Below are 20,795 nucleotides of genomic sequence, written 5' to 3'. Positions count from 1 at the left end.
CTTTAACTTACCTAACTCATCGAGGTCACAACAGCTTGGTAAATTGCTGATTTAAGCCAGTTTCAGATGCCACTGATCTGTCTCTATACAAAAGCTTCAACATAAAATGATTAGCGTTGGCTAACTTGGCAGCTGGAATATGGCTGCTGCCAATTTTGCACGTTCAATTTTTTTTTTGTACGTTTATGACCCTGGGAAATTATATGCATGCATAAAACAACAAAAAATAAACAATGTCATTTTTGCTAATTCATTGCATTATTTTCTTGAATAAAAAAACTGGTTTCTTAAAACTAAATATATTGTATACATGTATAAAATAACCAGCTCTTAGGAAGTTAGTAACCTTAGCATTAAATATATGAATCAGATTTTTTGTCAATTTGCTTAAATTAAAGAAGCATCTAATACCGCCGTACTACACTGAGTTCTATTTTGGTCCACTTCCAACATTTTACAGGCAGGCAAATACTGCAATTGTAAGGTTTTAACATGGTACACACAGAGGGAAAGAGTGAGTTAGTCATACCAATTACATAATCTTAAAATCGATCTTTCAATATACATAGATTATGATTATACATAACAAAACTGAGGAACGCACGCCGTATAATTATAACAGCTTTACTAAACAGAGTTGTCTAAAGGCTACTATCGATACATACTTATATGTCAAAGACCAGAACGGTTAATACTGTACGACTCTTTCTCCACTACACACTCCTTGCAATACTACTTCAAGTCCTGCGGAACTTGCTTACGGCATAGAAATCTTCGGCACGGTCCCTCACTTTGCATCACCACATAACCAGATGGGCAAGATGGCTGCGGGTATTCAGGACACTCCTCCCCCGAACCCTCGCTGTCCTCTTCGTCATCTCCCGGATGGCAAACGGGTCGAGGGCATGGGTCATCGGTGTCCCTCAAGACGTACCCAACGGGGCAAATAGGTCGAGGGTAGAGAGGGCACTTAACTGGGGTCTCGGGCTCCATGCCGTCTGCTGAGCCTTCCGTTCTTTCCCTCGACTCTTCTGGAGTTGTGGATTTCAGTGGTGGACGCAAGGTGGGCTCCCTTGACTCTTGCTTGGGACTTTCGGTCTCCTCTTCCTGTTGGGGTGCATCGGAGGTGTTCAGAAGCTGAACTCCGCCTTGCGGATGTTCCAGTGTATCAGGACTTTCTGGGCTTTCATCTATCAATATTGAAGGGTTGACGTTATTGGAGAAGATGATCTTGACGCTGGAACCATTTTGACTATCTGTGAAGGCGATAAGAAGGTATAATCGCAAATTAGTGAAAAGGAAGCGAATGATATATTTCTTACGAGGATAAACACAGAAATAACCACTGTCTCTTGAATTTCGTGAATAAACTAAACGTATACGAGGATGATAATTTATTGACTTTCTACTTTGTTATTGTGGTTTCTTTTGTTCTAGTTTATAATAAAAAAAAATTGCATGCTGCCTATTAAGAAGCAGGTTATAGAGATTTCGTCTACTCTGCAGCCTTATCCACAAGTATATAATGTTAAAAGCTTCATTAGACACTTGAATTTTCAAAGGATTTGTTCTAAATTTACTGGGACAAATTAATATGTATTGCTCATATAAAAAAGCAATATTATAATATGAACAGTTTACAGCTGAAAATACTTAATGCAGCATCAATACTAAAGTTAAAGTTAAAAGAGTCTATTGTACATCTAGGTCCGATGATAATTTTGAAAAGCTATTACTTCGCAAAGGCTTTGAGACATCAATACATTTGACCGCATGCTAACTTTCGTCATATATCATGCAAACTATTTCTTGTGCAAAATATCTGAAATGCAGATTATCACCAAAGCAAAATAGTCCGTTGATTTTGCACGTCAGTTTATCATTAATGTGTCACATGACAGCATCACTAGGATAAATTAGCACCTGTCTCAAATCTCCTATGGTCTGTAGTGCACCACACACCTAAAAGCTGCAATCATCATCATCATCATCATCATTTTTCATCAAATTACGTATATCTCATTCTCGTTGCTTTGAAGAACATCAAAACCTTTCTGTCTGCATCGCCACCTTGAATCGTCTTAGACTCTCCATTAGAACTAGGTCTGAAGTACCCAACGGAAGGTATCTATGATACCGCACTAAAATCATTAGAGAAACATAAACAAAAGCAGTCCACTGGCCTGTCAAGTCCCACTGTAAAAGTAAAAATGGAATCATGACATAGCCACATGCATATAAACGACAACTCAGAATTAATATACAATACACTTAAAACTCGCAAGAAAACTCAAATGTTAATTAAAAAGCTCAAGTACAAAAATGAAGAAGCTCAAACAAAAAGAAAAATTTTTCTAAAGATACGGAAATGCAGTCACAGATTGAGGTAATATGGAAAAATTAATATTATTACATTTAAAGCACTAAAAGCAGATATTTCAGTTAAAGCTTCAACACGCTCACACACACAATGAATATAGCATAAAGAAGAGTAAATTGCAAAAGAACGGTGGAACTGGAAGAGACAAAAGAAAGAGTAACGTCTAAAGGACTGGCGCCTAAGAGCAAAGACAAGACGTAAATATAAAACTGAGACTAAGGTTTTCAGCAACCACAGATCTTTAGCGTACCAGTAGCATTGCAAGGTTGGCAGTTGAGCGCCTTTAGTCAGCACCATGGTGGTCCAAGGGACTGAACGGATTCAAACCCACCTGCTCTTCCAGTTGTCTGACTCTTTCCTGGAGGACCGAGAGTTTGTTCACTTCCATTTCCGCGGTGTGGAAGGCCTGTTGTGATGAAGGCAGAATGTATTGAAGCCTTGTGAGGAAGTGAGAATGAGCTGGAACCTTGTAACGAAATTAAAAGTAACAGGATTTTCGGAAGTGACGATAAACTGCTACAAAAACTAGTTACACACAATACAATATTTTTGGTGCTATTTTTAGAATGTTAATAATGCAACTGAAGCACCTGGAACACACTGCGATAAAGCAAAGCCCTAATGTTAGTCACAACTTTTGTAGTGACGTTTAATCCGTACGATGGTTAGACAGCCCTTCAGCTTTCCTTTTCAGAGTACTGCACATTACAGGTGTTAGCAAGTTGGAGTTAGTGAGGTAAAAGATGTTAACAGATTTCATTTTGAAACATTAAAAATATAAGTAACTTCTGCGTTATACAAAAAATATTAGTATCAAATTACCTGAGAACGTTTTCTCTAAACATGCAAGGTACAAAATGCCGATTGACCATATTTGCTGCTCTTTTTTGCAAGTAAAACTAACTAACCAAGGATACAACGACTGATAAGACACGCACACATCTTACGTACATATATACATACAAATAAATAACAAAAACATGCAAAAACAGTCAAGAGCAGTTCAAGGAAATTAATTTGCTGGAGCGTATGTAGTTCCTTGACTCCTTTCAGACGTATATCACTGACAAAATTACTCCAACATCCTTTTAGTTTTCGTATTACAATTTACTCTATTAATTTTGCCGGCAATGTAGGGCAAGACAAGAACACCTGACGAACGTTCCATTAAATGTCGATTTACCTGGATGAGTTGCATAATTGCCAGACTGAGAGCGGCCACTGCGACAATCAACGCAACGGCTGCGAAGGCTATCAGGCAGTTGACCTTTTTGTTGATGCCACTCTCCAGTTCAAAGTCCTGGAAAAAAGTAAACACTTCAACTTATGTACATTTCGGCAGCTTGTAGCAATCTGCTTTGTTTTGGTAACATAAATAAGTAACACACACATATTATAGATGCATATATATATATATATATAAAGATATATAAATATATATATATATATATATATATATATATATATATATATATATATATATGTTCGTGTGTGTATGTGTATACCATATTTTTTTACTGCAATCCGAGTTATGTATGATTTTTATATGGTAAAAAAACAAAAAGCAATCTTTACACAATAAAACAACCTGAATTCTTGATTATAATATATAATCTATATTATATATATATATACTATATATATATATATATATATATGTATACGGTATATATATATATATCTAATATATATACTCATATATATATATACGTTATAATATATATATATATATATATATATATACATTAGGTATATAATATATATAGATATATGTCTATACATATATATACCCGTATATATCTCTATATTCTACGGTCTATATATATATATATAGATAATATCGGTATATATATAATATTATATATATATCTTATATTATATATATATATTATATTTATATTATAATATAGGTATATAATATATAATATATTAATATATATAAATATATAATTTAATAATTATTATATTTGTATTTTTAATATATACCGTTCTATATATAATATATATATATATTATATATATATATATATATATATATATATATATATATCTTTTCGGTTGTAATCCATCAGTTTTCTATGATTTTTGAAGTATCCATAAAAACACTGTTTACCAACTAAAAACTTATTATTCGATTAACAATCTCAATTCTCGACACGCGGATTTATAAGGGATACACAAGAGCGGATACGTCGCTGGTTGTCCTAGTAATGGAGGCAGTCCTGTGATAGAAGGGTGGGGTCATTTCATGGTTGTTTATATTTCTATAGTTTGCTCCCGCCTACTAAATAATCTATAGACCTCGCTACCTACATCGATTAGAGCCAGATCTTTCCCACTCCTCTGGTTCTATCATTTACCACAATAATTTCCTACCAAGTTTCATATGAAGAGACAATGCAGCGAATCTCTCATATAAGGAACAATTCAGTCATTAGACACATACACATCATATATATATATATATATATATATATATATATATATATATATATATGTGTGTGTGTGTGTGTGTGTGTGTATGTATATATAATTATATGCTGGTACTTTTATAACGAATATATCTTCTCTTTGACTGTATAAAATGTTAGAAAAGAGTTTTGCAACATTTACAGATTCCTTATTTAGCTTAGAGTAACAGGATGTCTTAAAATGTATGTTCAGATTTCGCATTACATAATTTAAAAGTATATAATGTAGAATGTGAAAAAAGAGAGAGATTAACTGTGTCCGTTCCAAGATAGAAATTGTTTCCTTAATATGTCAACACCTCAGATTAGAGATCTCGAGGTCTCCGTTGTGTTTTGGATACATGTCAATCTTAATCAAACTTACTCGCTTGACTTTTGTTTGGAACAAGTAGAGAGCATGCAATGTACATGACTGGTTTCATACGCGTATGTCTTTGTCGATAACCACATGTAGATTTCACCATTTTTCTGTAAAGTTACATCACATTAGAAGCTTCTAGAAGGAATGCACTATCTTTCGCATGCCCAAAAAGTTTTGAGCCTGTCAGTCTCTTGAAGTGCCCATACAAGGAGAAAGAGAGCATTCATTCAGATTTGGAACCTCATTGCGTTTAGATCTCTCTCTCCCTCTCTCTCGTGCACGCCACTTTTGAATTCATATCAACGTAACGTCATTGGACACTCGTAACTTTAAGATTTTGGATTTCTTAGAGTTATTTAGTATTAATTAATGCATTTTGTGGAATTTGAACAAACATTGTACAAGTGTGTAACGGCACCTTTTATTTTTTGAAATATTGTGAATTGTGTGGTGAAATTTTTTGAATAAGCTGCAGTAGAAAGAAAATTGGTACTAAGGTAAAGTGTGTTATTGAAAATTTATTGATTGCAGCTAATAGTTACAATGGTTTGAGTGAAACGATTTCAATTTTTACACATTGCAAATTTTTGTTTTGTGTTTCATTTTTTTTCTTATTGAAGTTATTCTTATGCATTTATCCATTTTCTTATTGAAGTGTGTTTTTATTTTTATGTTCTGTGTGATTAGTGTTTTTGCAATTTTGGTATTTTCCACATTTTTCTGTGTTTTCATTTACATTCACAATTTAATTAACTTAATTATTTTCATTACTTAATCGCTGCACATTTAATTGAATTTAGCACTTGTGAATTAATTTGCATATACTTGGAATTCTGTTCAAGTTTTAGTGTTGTTTTGCCCTTGTGAATTAATTTCCAAATCTTAATTATTGCCTAACACTTTTGAATTTTGATTGAATTAATTTTCTTAAATTTTGTGATAAATTAATTTTGATTTATTTTTACTTAATTTAACTCAAGAATTAATTAAACTTTGCTTTGTTTTCAAGTAACAGTTAATTTCCCTGATTTTGTGAATTTCACTTATAAATTTTGAGTTTGATAATAAATTTTTGTATTTACAATTTTTATAAGTGTTTTCTTTTTCACCGGTATGCATGCATATATTTGTGATTAGGTAGAAACATAGAGTGGGAATAGAGTTGTTTTCCTTCAATTTACTTGAAGTGAGTTAGGACCAGGGAAGTACTTAGACTTCTGAAATCAGGGAAATATTTAGACTTCTAAGGTTGTTGATGGAGTGATGCCCTTCAATTAATTTAATCACACATAAGATTACCTCAAACCTGTCTTAATGAACTTAGTCTGATTTTCTGCAAAACTGGTAAGTTGTTTAAGGGATCACTGTTGCCTTTTGAGTATTCAGTCGTTTAGTACCTGTGATGAAGGTTCAGGTGTCTGGCTTTTGTGAGGTACTCACTTAATGATTGGTAAGCGTAGTAACCAGATACTTGGCACTTTGTCACAATATATATATCTATATATATATATAATATATATATTATATCTATAATATATGATACAACATTATACACAAAATTATACACAAAATATATAATATATATTATAATATATACATACATTATACACATACTATATATATATATATATATATATATATATATATATATATATAATATATATATATATATATGTATATTCGCACACACACATATATAATTATATATACATATATATATATATATATATATATATATATATATATATATATATATATATACGGGCAAAAGCTACGAAGGATATTGAAACTACTAAGTGAAGGATATTGAGTCGAAAGGCCTCGTAGTACTCCATCGTTTCACTTTCCTTCGCTACTTTTGCCTTTATTTATACATCATCACGCTCCAAACTTTCGTGATTCAGTTATACACACACACATTTTATATACAATTACATATACATACATATATGTATAGTGAAATGTTTGGCCGAGATTTGCTTAGGTCAAAGTTGATTTTTACTGCCTGGTATTATCTACCAATAAAACAGCGTCTGATAAAAAATTGAGCCACCGTTTTTCTGATTATTATGTGATTTTCTTTGAGCTGGATTAGAATCTGATAAAGAACACGAATCTGCTGTAAAGACTAAAACGCGGCTAGTCAGACAACGTTCATACAGTATGTTTGTGCACGAGCATTTTGGAGCAACGTGTGCAACAAAAATTCTGCATCTTGCAGAACTTTAGTTCCAAACAGTAATGAGAACTTGAGCTTCCATCCTATGCGTTCTTGTTTCAAGTGATGATTTACAAGTAATTAAGTTAGTTTGGGACCTAAATCTTATTCTGATCACTACGTTTATTCACGTAACTCTTGATAGATGTTTCCCAAATAAGAGGCATTTACAAAAAGAATTGTCACTATAATCATTATCATTTTCCTCATCACTCACAACGTGATTTTCAGCTCTTTCTAAGCAGCAAGGGACAATCAGTCTTACATATAAATGAAAATATTTATTTCTGCCTTTTATGGCTTCTTCCTATCATTTCTCTGATGACATTTTAGGCCATACTTTTATTTCCTTATTGAAAGAATAAAGTACGCCACTGACTTGCAATAAGTAGTATAATAACTGAAAATTTTATGGTGAAACAAAGATAAAAACAAATCTCGAAGACGAAAACATCATCCTTATACGTGTAAGAACAAAATCATAATGATTGTAATTGTAACCTCAAGGCGAACATCACATCTAACTCTCATCATCTCCACTCCGGAAGGAACCTTTAGACTTCGGAAGAAATTAAATTGCCCCTTGAGAAAGATTTATGACCACATAATTTAAGAAAGCCCACATCTTTCAAACAGCTGGAAAGACCGATAGTGTTACCAAATAATAAACCTGGACGATGATGGTGGCAAGGCATTCATCACCCAAATTAAATTCGTATTGACGTGTCGTAATCCCGCGGGCAATGCCAACGGCGCCAGGGGAATTCACCTCAACGAGATCAGAATAAGGAAAAAATACTTTATTTGTAGTTTTACGAAATATAGCACTTACACGATACATATAATTGAAATAGAAACACCCAACAGCTAACTGGCGGTGAGCAAATAAAGGCTTGTTTTAGAATAGTTCATAAAAACGGTTATGTACGTCAGCCAGTCGTCAGGTGCCTGCTTCCTGGTGAAGAACTGCCGAATTTTTGGCCATTGAAATGCACTCAAGATAAATCAGATACCAGTGCGACCCGCAATTTAATAGAAGAATCAAACGGCGTACACCTTATTATTTTTTCAAATCCCAGGTGTCACTACACTCACAAACTTATTGGTTTAAATTTGTTCTTGAAAGTCTACGCGTCCTGTCCTCCAAATATCAAGTTGTAGCTTTCTTTCCAATCTTCGAAGTCATCTTGTCTCTCGGAGTTGAAACCCATGTGTTGACATCATTCGCTGGCTGTATTTTGCACAGACAATATTTCAAGTAATTTGGGTCGCCAGAAAAACCACTCTAAACATTATTTCAGCCTTGATAGGCAGCCAATGAAACTCGCACAATACAGGGCGGTCCTGTCCCGGAGAGCAACAGCCATCATTAATCTTGCCGTTATTTTAGGGTACTTTGCAACTTGCTCAATTGTATCTTTGATAGATTCTGGTAGATAGTGGCCCACTCTATTAACTAGATTTTACCAAATGTCTAAATAACACATTAACCATGATCATTTGTATTTTTAAGATGATGTACAGTAATCATCAGAATATTGCTGACTTGAGCGCTGAGAGAATTACTGCCCAGCAACACACCTGAGTAACGGACTAGGTCAGTAATCTGGACTAGATAAATATTACATAATATTTACCTGAAGGTCAGTAAGGATTCTGAAGTTATTTACCCTCTCCATTAACATAGAATTTGCTTTTATCTTCATTTAGTTTCCGTTGTTTAAATGTCATTCACTCCTTGACATTGGTAAGAACATCAGTAAAATTTGAATTATCGATGCAGTTATGGAGAATTAAAATCGGGTGTCAACAGCAAACTCGAATTTCATCCCATTTCTCTTTATTAAATTTGACAATCCAGGGATGCATCTACAAAATAGGATTGATTCTAACACTCTTCTCACTGTTTCTTTCATAAGATGAGTTAAAGTTTCCAATCTGCATGCAGTACTTTCTGTCAGGCAAAGTCTTGCAAATACTCAAAGACTTAGTTGACAATTCCACTGGATGGTAAATCATTTATATAGTTCGTGCACAACTGTATCAAAAGCTGCACCAAGTTGAGGAAAACTAAATCACATTTGCCCTCACCTATCATTTCCAACAGATAGATCATGTATGTAGTACAACAGAGCAAACAGCAGGCTCTGTAGCTTTAATTGTCAAAAGGCTAACTAGCTGTCCAAAGACCTTATCCTTTCCAGGTAAATGTGTAATTGTTCAGGAATGATATATTAGCATTTTGGACGTGAACGACCGACGCAAAACAAGTTAGCATCAACTAAGTTTTGGGAATCAAGTGCACCAGTTAAAACTAGTTCAATAATAATTGCCATTTTCTCGGATATAGGAACCTTGCACCTAGAAATATCGGTGTTTATAACTTTCAATATTATATCAGAACGGCATGACATATTTTTATAATGAAAATATTCAGATTTTGGCATCTGATTCATTGCCCATTTCTTTGCTTGCTTTTACCTTTTTGATAATGATAACATCATCATTATTTACACTAAATAATCTCGATAGGGTTACTATCCTGATTTCGAATTTCATCAAAGGGTACAATTATGATATATAATTTTGCCATAAAAAAACTATCAGCCAGTTCCTGATAATGGACACCACCTGGAAACCTGTTATTTTCTTTAAAATTTCTAGTTAAAACTATCAAGAAGCCGTTCTTGCTGCTCGGATTTTTAAAATCTATTATAACTTTGTTACCGTTCTTCTGTTCTATTCGGCTGATTATATTGGTTCTTTACTATTCTATATTCTTCCTGTGCAATTTCAGTCTTGAACCTCTGCCGCTCTCTCTCTCTTCGATTTTTTTCCTTCTTTGGTGCCAAATTCTCTCCATTGAACCAAGGCGATCTGTCCTTACCGGTTATACGTTCCTCCACAACGTGCACATAATATACTTAATAAATCTAGTTACCACGACCATAAGGATAGTTTTATCTTCATTTATTTTCCAACTCAATTAGAAAAAACTTTCCAAGATAAATTTGCTCTATTCCTAAAACATTTCTTTTACACAGTGTTTTTCAACATCAATATTTAGCTTATGCACTGAGAAGTGGTGTATCTCTCCTTAGCACTAGTCTGATACACTACTATATATTCTCAGAGTTACTTAGAACTAGTTCTCATAGATGTCCAGTCAAAGCTGTTGCACGATCAACATTATGAAACGATCGATGTGATTCCAACTGTAGCTTTGAAGGTAATTCTTTCATAGGTCAAGCCCCCTACATTTATCAACTTGTATTGCCCCAACGTTAATCTTTCCTCGTGATGTAAACATTTCAAGATTCCTCTATAAATACACAAGTGCTGATAGGTGGTCTATAAACGGCAATAAGAGAGATTTCCTGGCATAAATATGAAAACGTTCAAAACAAATGACCTAAGTTCTCTTTAGAATTCTGAGATGAGAATTGCTGTTGAGTATAAGACGTTCAACTCCTCGCCCAACTCTGCTCTATCTCATTTGCGTGTTTAATTACCAACTGACTGAATACTGACAAAGCTGCGCTTCAAGGCGCTATTTGTAATGTCATGATCTGTATCCAGGATCTGCAATCAATAGCAGATGTAAATAACAGGAACCAATATACGTGCTAACGAGTCGCGGGTCGTCCTAGGGCAGCACCAGAACCAAGACCTAATGAAGAGCTCTGCTTTTGGTCTTAACCAGAACATATTTTGCGTCAGGGCTAAGTTCTTTGTATCTTATTTCGTGTGTTCAAGCAACACCCGAAATACACATCTGTCCATGGGGCAATGAATGACAAAACCGATGGAAATAAGTTACCTTCTTAACAGCCAGAATTACCATACAAAAATCGTCACAGAAAATCGTCAATTCAACTGAGAGCCTAAAAACGGTGCCCGGTTATTTCTCTGTGTTATTTCCATAGTAGTTATTACGTCGTAAGATTTTACATCGTCAGTAAATTCATCGTTGTGCTTTTTTCGCCGTATGGCAAATTTATCGCACCCAGAAAGAATATACATATATACAAACAAATATATATAACATATATATAATACGTACTATATATATATATATATATATATATATGTATATATAATATATATATATATTATATATATATCTACACACACACACATATGTATATATATATATATATATATATATATATATATATATATATATATATATATATATATATATATAATTATGTGTGTGTGTGTAGATAATATATATATATATATTATCTACACACACACATATATTATATTATATATATATATATATATATATATATATATATATATATATATATATATCCTTGACTTTTTCTGAAATTACCATTTTCCATCACATCTAAAAACTATTCAATTTTTAAAATGTACAGTAACATAGATTATTTAGACACTTATACATTCACCAATAATTAAACATAACTAATTTATGGTATTAACAATGTCAAAGATATTCAAAAAGGTAAACTAGAAAGTTTAAAATATCAAAATATAGCATTTCATCACAAAAACTTACAGTAAAATAGATTATGTTTAATGCAAACCGTAAGAGTAAAATATATGTTAATTAATTACCCTTAGTCTTTTCCTATCCGTCCTCAGATCTTAAAAAACTACTAAGACTAGAGGGATGCAAATTAGTATGTTAATCATCCACCTTCGAATCATCAAACAGGCCAAATTGCAGCCCTTTGGTGTCAGTAGTTTATATTTTATTCAAGGTTATAGTTAGCCGTCAATGATCGTGCATCTGGCACCGCTATAGGTGCCAACAACACAAGCCAACCCCGGCCCGTTGCAGAAAGTGATTTTAAAAAATTTCTTAAAGAGGTGGGTCTTTTTTTTATGAGACGTATAAACTTATCAACAAATCCTGGATTGGCCGTATTTGGGCGAGCGACTATGTAAAATGCAAATAATAGTTTAGCAGATAGAAAGGCTTTTATGTTATACGTATATATATACTCACCGACAACACCGAAAAGAAGGAATGGACCGTATTTGAATAAACAGTTCATTTCATTGAGTCTATAGCTTTTTTCCTAATGTGATTCATTCACGAGAGGTGAAAAGGATAAAATTACTGGCGATGTAATTAGCAAGTGATGAAATTACTTTGATGTAACTATCTCTTTGATTCGCTTATGTTCCTAATCATTTTCTTTATTGTTTTTCCACATTTTCTAAGCACCTAACAGCCTGTTCTTGCCTCTGCAGCTCATGAGTGATCTTGGAATATAGGCTCCTTGACCAGTATCTTAAACGCCTAAACGCAACTATTGTTCAAGATCTTCTTTGTTAACCGATTTTCTACTGATACTAACAACTACTAAGAGACTCAGGGCCTCTGTAACACGGTTTTTTCGCAATAACTTTTTATCTATGCATTTCATAAATATAACGCTTATTCAGAATACATATTATATCTACACATAAATTTTGACTGTATTCTGCATTACGTAGGTTGAATAAATTTGGTACTTATAATGTAAAAGTGACCTTTTTTGAAGACGGGCCAACTTACTCAGAGAAAAGGTTTCGAACGCACTCGTTACGTAACTTATGACAGCATTTCTTCCCTCTTTCTCGATGGATGATTGGCTATACGTAACGAAGGCTAAACCTCTGGCAACAGTGACATACAAATTTAAATACAAGCAAAGCAGTACGCCTTTATGAACTCTGAAACCTCTCCACTGATAATTGTCATAATGAACAAACCAACAAAATATGTTAATAAATACAAAAACACTTCGATTATTAGTCTAACTCCCAAAATAGGTTTCCTAAGAAATTACAGTCTACTTTATAGGTCACAATCAGATTGACAAGATGTAGGGAATAGTTGGTAATTTTCACAAACTCAGTAGACAAGCTTGATTTGATAACTGCTATATCCAATGTCAAGCAATTTTTATTTATTGGCTATCTACCTATTTACTAAAAAAAAAAAATAGCCGGTACCGTATATTGGCTTTAAACCTTCACCAATAATTATCGTCACGATGATGACTTCATGAGGCTCCACCCACTTTCGCCTCGTTATAATTCAGGATAACACTGAAGGCTACCATGGGCACCGTTGGATTAGAAAATTTAACATCTGTCTGTACAAACTAATTTCTCGAGTAGTTGTAAGAAGTGCTAAATGATCCTCAAGGATCCCAGCAGTTGGCCTAAACATTTGATTCATGTATATTACTGTTATACTGTTGCGGCACTACTGCTACAGTAGTATTACTACGCTAGCACTGATACCTTACCCACATCTATGTATCGTTCCGCCATTCATAAAGTCTTTGGGTTTCAGAGCCGATGGAGATTCTGTTTGGTGGATGGGCGGGGCAACATTTCGTCAAAAGGTGTGTTTACCTTGCTTACGTAATGAATGTTTTTCGACTCTTGGCTCGTAATCATTGGCCATGGCGTCGGCTAGATCATTTTTACTCTATAAAAATTAAAACTATCCGGTTTAGGTTATTGATAATGCTGACAAAATTTGTGTGTGGTTGTAAAATATACATATGTCAACTTTCAGCTACATCCGATGCTTTGACAAGGAGCAAAGTCCAAAAAACCGTGTTACAGAGACCCTGAATCTCATAGTAGTAGGTAGTAGAAAAACAGTATAGCAGAAGCCTAGGAAGAAGAAGAAGAAGAAAGAAAGAAAAAGTTCTTTCCTAGGCCGGAAACCCACTAAACTCGTTCTTTACGACGGAATTTTAACTTAAAATGAAATACTTAATCAGCTATTTTTTCCCCTCTAGCAGTACGGAAATGACCTCACCAGAAGCAGTCATTTATGACTACGAGATAAAGACTTATCAGAGAAATGTAATCTTGAACGGGGGAAAAGAAAGTGCAAGCACCTTGTCTGTCGATCGCACTGGTATGCTTATCTGGTTCTGTGACTCAGAGGATTGGTAAACGGCGCCACCAAGTAGAGATATGATCAAGTATTACCTTATTCCTTGCGGACGGAAATGCTAGTTACCCAATCACGGGAACTTTGTGAGAATGAGCTATTCAGTAACGAGGAGGAATTCAAAAGAAATTATGTGAGTGTGTGTGCATATAGATGCACGAAAAAAAGCGCTTCTCCTGACACGGGGTGCCTTCTAGGTAAAAAAAAAAAAAAAAAAAAAAAAAAAAAAAAAAAAAAAAAAAAAAACAGCGATCACTGCAACATTCACTTTCAACTTTTTGAGCGGTGGATGAATAGGAAATGTCCACAACACTAGCCCCTTCGTACATCTACGCAGAATGCTCACCAGTGGCAATTGAAGTCCACCTTCTATAATACAAACTGCCATCCACCATTGTCTCTTATCTTGCATGTATGTACTACCCTTCCTTAATATTAAAGCCTCGCCCTTCTTACACCTCTTTCACTTCATTGATGCGTACCTTTCAGTCTTCCTTCTTTCTCTCGTCACCAATCTATCACCCATCCTTTTTCTACATGATCAATCCATCTACAAAATACTAGATGCATCCTTTCACCTCAAATAACCCATTTACCACCCTCCATACCTCTACATTCCTATAGCTGTGTGCGCGTGCGTGCGAGCGGAGGAATTGCTAATGCACTGAACTTACTTACTAGACCGGAGTTCGCTCCTTACGTGAGGCAGATTCTGTGAAACACGTTCTCATGTGTCCATCACAATATATATATATATATATATATATATATATATATATATATATAGATATATATCATATATATATATATATATATATATATATATATATATATATATATATATATATATATATATATATATATTCATATATATATATATATATATATATATATATATATATTATATATGTATATATATATACGTATATATTATATATATATATATATATATATATATATATATATATTGAAATGGACACATGAGAACGTGTTTCACAGAATATATATATATATATACTATTATAGATATATAATATCATATAGAATATTATATATATGATACTATATATATATATATATATATATATATATATATATAGATTATATATATATATATATACGTATACATATATATATATATATATATTATATATATATACACACACATATATATTATATATATATATATATATATATATATATATATATATATATATACATATATATAATGTGTGTTTAAGGGTCTGTTGAGATTCGCTAAGTTTAAAAATCTATTCTGAGACTACTTCGTTTCGGTCTTTAAGTCATTTGTTTCCCTATAATTTAAAAAAAAATCAGAGGATATTAGTTTTAGAACACCTAGATCGTAGGCCCAACTCATAAAAAAGGATTGTAATGGTAGACTGTATCATAGAGCCTAAGCTTGTATATACGGATTTTCCACAAGTGTGGTGCCATCCCTTTTTTTTTTTTTCTTCTTTTTTTTTAGGACGTTTTCATTTACCTTCTCAACTTTCTGCTCCAAGTTACGTTTAATTAAACCTACCGCGTTCCTTTGGTCCCCTAAATTTCCTCGTCAGGAACTTCAATTCCATTCCTAAAAATGAAATGGACGTCCTTGTGCTTTTAAATTGAAGGTCAGATCATAACTTGTTGGGTACACTTTTAAAAAGAACAGAAATCACAAATTTTCTTATATATATAGTATATATATATATATATATATATATATATATATATATACATATATATATATATATATATATATATAATATATATATAAGATTACCAGTTACCAGTTTAAAATCTGATGGAAAGTAATACCCACAAAATGCTTTAGTTAAAATAAAGGATATAGTATATGTATATATATATATATATATATATATATATATATATATATATATATATATATATATAATATCGTTTATTTAACTAAAACATTTTGCGGTTATTACTTCCCTTCCCATAAGATTTTATCCTGGAAATAAGTTTCTTTCGTTGGACATTCTTAACCGTAGCGAATCGCGCCATGATAAGCGTTGACTCACCCCCTACTGCTGACCCAGTAGACTACAAGTAACGGAAAATGAGATTGTCTGTTATAGACGACTTGTTAACAAAGTAAAAACTAGAAAAACTATTTCCAGCGACTTACATGATATCTCCTGGACGGACGCAGAAATGAATCAGTAGCTCCCACAGGTTTTTTGTACGTCATCATGATGGTTTCCTCACGACGGTCCCGCGAGTAGTACCTCTGGAACTCGAACTCTGTGGCAAGTTCTGTGCGACAGTTAGCCACCTTGCTCTGTTCTCTCTGTGCGTTGTCTTTCTTCCAGGTCACCTTTTAACAATCTGAGGTATTCTTATAATACTAACAGTTGGTTGGAGGTGTAAACCTCTCAACTCCCTTTTCACAATATGTCACTCTCACGGCTTCGACGTATAACACAACAGTACTATACGTCTGGCAGTACCGTTTTTATTATCGGCGCTTATCTGTGGGTGGCTGTTATCAGGCCGATGTCTTTGTTTTTGCTTACGATATTACTGATTGTAAAGGTGGATACTTGCATGTTCCTTTAGTAAGACGCTTTATAGTTTATTTGTTGGATAACTGGCAAATTAAATTAGGCGAAAACCTAATTCCTCCCCCCTTTATTATATTAGCGAGAACAAATTTTTTTGGCCATAAGATACGCAAGTATATACTTTCATAACCGGCAAGTTGTACGTATATGGTTATTTATGTGACGAGCGTTTGCAAGCAATTATACAATGCAAGTCAATCACAAAGTTGGTAACAAGCATGAGACATCACAATATAAGATGTTATATATGTTTAGAGTTTATTATTACGTCAAAAATATATGAAAACCTACATGTGCTAAATTCAGAATCCAAGGACACCTTCAGAACTTTCAGGTGATTACAGGGAGTCTAGCAGGAAAGTAATTAATTCCATCAAATCCTTGATAAGGTGATTACACTGACTATAGTTTTAGATAAATATACCCCTTTACAATTTATTTCCTTCGTCCCATAAGAGTATGATCGGTAGTGAAATAATTATGGAACTTATTCTATCGCAGTTATGAGTCTGAATGGGATCAGAAGTGCGGAAGGACTTATATTGAAATCACAGGAAAAGGGGTCAGCTGAAAAGCTCCAAGTGTTGATAATCAACAGTGAAATCAGGCAAGCAATGTCTATATATCTATACGAATTCAAATATACTGTAGGTTATATTACTGTTATATGAGGTGCAAACGCTGGGTTTCTCATAAAAATGACACTACTACACACAAACGAAAAACCCTCTTTATCCAACAAGTTGCATATGATAGGGAAGATCAAAACAATATATTTCATGAATTAAGCCTAGTAAGCAAGCGTATGACTATCATGGTTTTATGGGACGAAGGAAATAAATAGTAAAAGGGTATATTTATCTAAAACTTTAGTCAGTGTAATCACCTTATCAAGGATTTGATGAAATCAATTACTTTCCTGTTAGACTTATATTGGGGTAGAGTTTATGATAAGACGCATATTATTTGAAAAAAAAAAAAATATTGATCAATGTTGAAAACTGCACAATGCAATGAGCATCTGCGCATTCGCAACAACTCCTGTTGACATAAGAATGATGTGAAAAATATCTTCTCAGGATGTTACTTGCCGTCTGCTGGTAAGGCGAGAAAAACAAATGGTTATATAATGTTAAAAAAAAAAAAAAAAATTAAAAAAAAAAAAAAAAAAAAAAAAAAAGTGGGGGGAGCGAGGAGGAAACACAGCTTCCTATGGGCGTGGTGTCTCTCTTATCTTATCTCAGGGGGGGATATGGCACTTCCCTCGGAGTGACAAAAGAGAGGGATGGGGGTGCCTCTCATTAGGGCATGAATTTTTTTTGCTATTGAGCTTATTTCTAATATTTCACATAGTCCAAAAATTCAACATAACTGCATGTAATTTAACTTCCGACTTGTTCTATCCCAATTGCGACTTACGTCGTTCATTAATCAGCAAAACACACACACACATATATATATATATATATATATATATATATATATATAATATATATATATATATATATGTGTGTGTGTGTGTGTGTGTGTGTGTGTATACATATATATAATTATATATTAGATATATATATGTGTATATAAATATATATATATACATATATGTGTTTGTGTGCAGCTTAAGCAATAATGTCCCGTGTTGGTACATGCCAGCATAATCTAACAACAAAACCCAGAAGCGGTGCAAGGGTTCAGTTCAAGGAGAAATCAAAATTGTCTATTCAAAATCAGGTATTGAAAAAATAAATAAATAAAAACAGAAAACCGTCTGACAGCCCAAAATGAGGATTTCGAAAGGTAAACAAAGTGGCCCTCCTACAGTCGTCAACGATTACCATTTCCTTTGTTAGGAGTGAATTCTAATTTTCGGAAATACTTTCCTTCTTTAAGTACGTTTGTTTTTAAATCGAATATCTTTAGGCCGTTTTGAATATCTCCAAACTGAACCAACTGAGTTAGTGGGCCTGATGTTGAAATACCCTGTGCGTTGTGTGACCTAAAGTATCTAATTCAATATCTCTTGCATCTTCGCTCCTTCAGTATATATTAAAAGCCCCGTCCACACGGTCGAGCTTTGCCAACGCCATCTTGAATTCAAGATGGCGATGGCTTTGCCCGACGAACTCTGCTCGATGTGACGTCAGAAACGGGAAAAGTCAGAACCTTATCCGCTATTTCTCCGCTAATGACGTCACATCGAGCACAGCTCGACCATGTGGATGGGCCTTTACTCATCCACTCCTACAAGTAGTTCCACAAAGGTATATAGCTCTGGGGGTCTCTTAAATATTTGTTTTATGCTCTGCTACGATGCAGGTCAAAGCAAACAATTTCATTTCTTATAGGCAGGTTTTGGGGGTCTTTTGCGGTCAGTATGAATCTATCATGCAAAAATTTCTCATTAAATCATTAATTTGACTGCCTTGATAAACAGCCCAACTTCTACAGAGGTATTTAAGGTAATCTAATTTTGTGATTGGTTAGTTATAAACAAGATTTTTTAAGGTGTCAAATCTAGATATTTTACGGAAGGTACATTTCTTAGGAAGTAATTTTTGGTACATTAGTTACAGGGCAGGAATGCAAGAGTGTGTTCATAAACAAGTACGGCCTTGGTTTCTCTACTATTTGTCCATGTGTATTTTTCATTTTTCGTGATTTGGCATCGCTCTTTTTCTGAAGTATGTTTTGGCTCCATTACTATGCACCCTGTCTTGTTATTGTTCAATTTAAGCCTGTCCTTTTCCATCCAGTCGCTAAACTATCCAGTTGTTCAGTCACATAGATTACGGATCACCAGCAAAAATTTTACAGTTTACATAATTTATTTCATAATATATTATTCGACAGAATTAATTGTATTGAATAATGAAAACTGTAGAACACTGCCCTTTATTTTTCTTCCATAGAGAAGTTTAAATTGGCACCTTTAATGTCCAACAAGTCAAAAAATATCAGATCCATTTTGGCGAATCGTCTGTATGCCCTAATCCATTAAGACCTGTCCACACGAGAGGGCCTGATCGGCGTGCTCCGGGGTTGACGGGCAAATTCTGGCGGGCCTACGCGTGAATGTTGTCCACAAGGGTGAGGTGATGGAGAGGTGGGTGTGCCCAACGATGCCAGTAGTGTGTTCGGTGCAGTACGATAAACATATTGTGTATAAATGCTTTGTGTGTGATGAAAAAGAAGAAAAATAAGAGAATATGGATGGCTAAATAAAAGAAATGTATATGGTTAACGTACATCTACCAGGGTCGAAGCTCAAGCCATCGGGCACCACCATGGTGATTTTGCTACAAGACCCATCGGGCAATTTGACGGTCGCATATTCCTGAAATGCACTGAGCTTCGGCCAGACTCCTCCCCTACAGCCACTATCACTATGGGCGGAGACTCAGATATCTCGCTCTCCTAGCAGACGACACGTTTCGCTCTGCCATATTGCCCACCTCGTTCTTCTCCGTCATTAGCTTATTTTGTTTTTTTTTAATTATTTTTATGATGTGTAAACATGAAATTGTGATATAGATCCATATTTTACGATAGCATTATGCACAATTTGCTATATAAATCAATAGAATCATAAATTTATTGTAATATGCTGTAATGGGAAAAATATTACTTTAATTATTAGTGATTTATTTAGGAATTGATTCATCATCCTCCTCTAATATCTTTACACTACTGTTGTAAGAGTAATTGGAACTGTGAAATGTTTTCGTTTTTGTTGTGGACACGAGTTTGTGGCAGTGTAGCCAGTCCCTTGTTTTGTTTATCTTTCACTTTGAGTATGGTAGCGCTGCCCTGAATCTTTCGTCTGCATTTTGGTAA

At 33.9% G+C, this 20,795-nt stretch overlaps 1 protein-coding gene across 1 annotated transcript; it reads right to left on the bottom strand.

Annotated features, from left to right (window-relative positions):
* Window positions 1-283: 283 nt before the first annotated feature.
* LOC135212126 (uncharacterized) lies at window positions 284-16,835 on the bottom strand. The gene is made up of 4 exons (XM_064245562.1): window positions 16,529-16,835; window positions 3,564-3,680; window positions 2,665-2,846; window positions 284-1,408 (listed from the first exon to the last, which is right to left on the bottom strand). The coding sequence occupies exons 1-4, from the start codon at window positions 16,592-16,594 to the stop codon at window positions 733-735; spliced, it is 1,041 nt and encodes a 346-aa protein (XP_064101632.1). The 5' UTR covers window positions 16,595-16,835; the 3' UTR covers window positions 284-732.
* Between the last annotated feature and the right edge of the window lie 3,960 nt (window positions 16,836-20,795).

Source organism: Macrobrachium nipponense, chromosome 11, assembly GCF_015104395.2.
Source record: "Macrobrachium nipponense isolate FS-2020 chromosome 11, ASM1510439v2, whole genome shotgun sequence".
In the NCBI taxonomy this organism is placed as follows: Eukaryota; Metazoa; Arthropoda; class Malacostraca; order Decapoda; family Palaemonidae; genus Macrobrachium; species Macrobrachium nipponense.
Note: the sequence above shows the minus strand (reverse complement) of the source record. Positions and strands in the feature narration are given on the sequence as shown.

Coding starts and splice junctions, on each gene's coding strand:
- LOC135212126 (XM_064245562.1), bottom strand. CDS start 16,594: ATGATGACGTACAAAAAACCTGTGGGAGCTACTGATTCATTTCTGCGT. Junction 3,681..16,528: donor GTCCGTCCAGGAGATATCAT/GTAAGTCGCTGG, acceptor ACTTTTTTCCAG/GACTTTGAACTGGAGAGTGG. Junction 2,847..3,563: donor CAATTATGCAACTCATCCAG/GTAAATCGACAT, acceptor TTTCGTTACAAG/GTTCCAGCTCATTCTCACTT.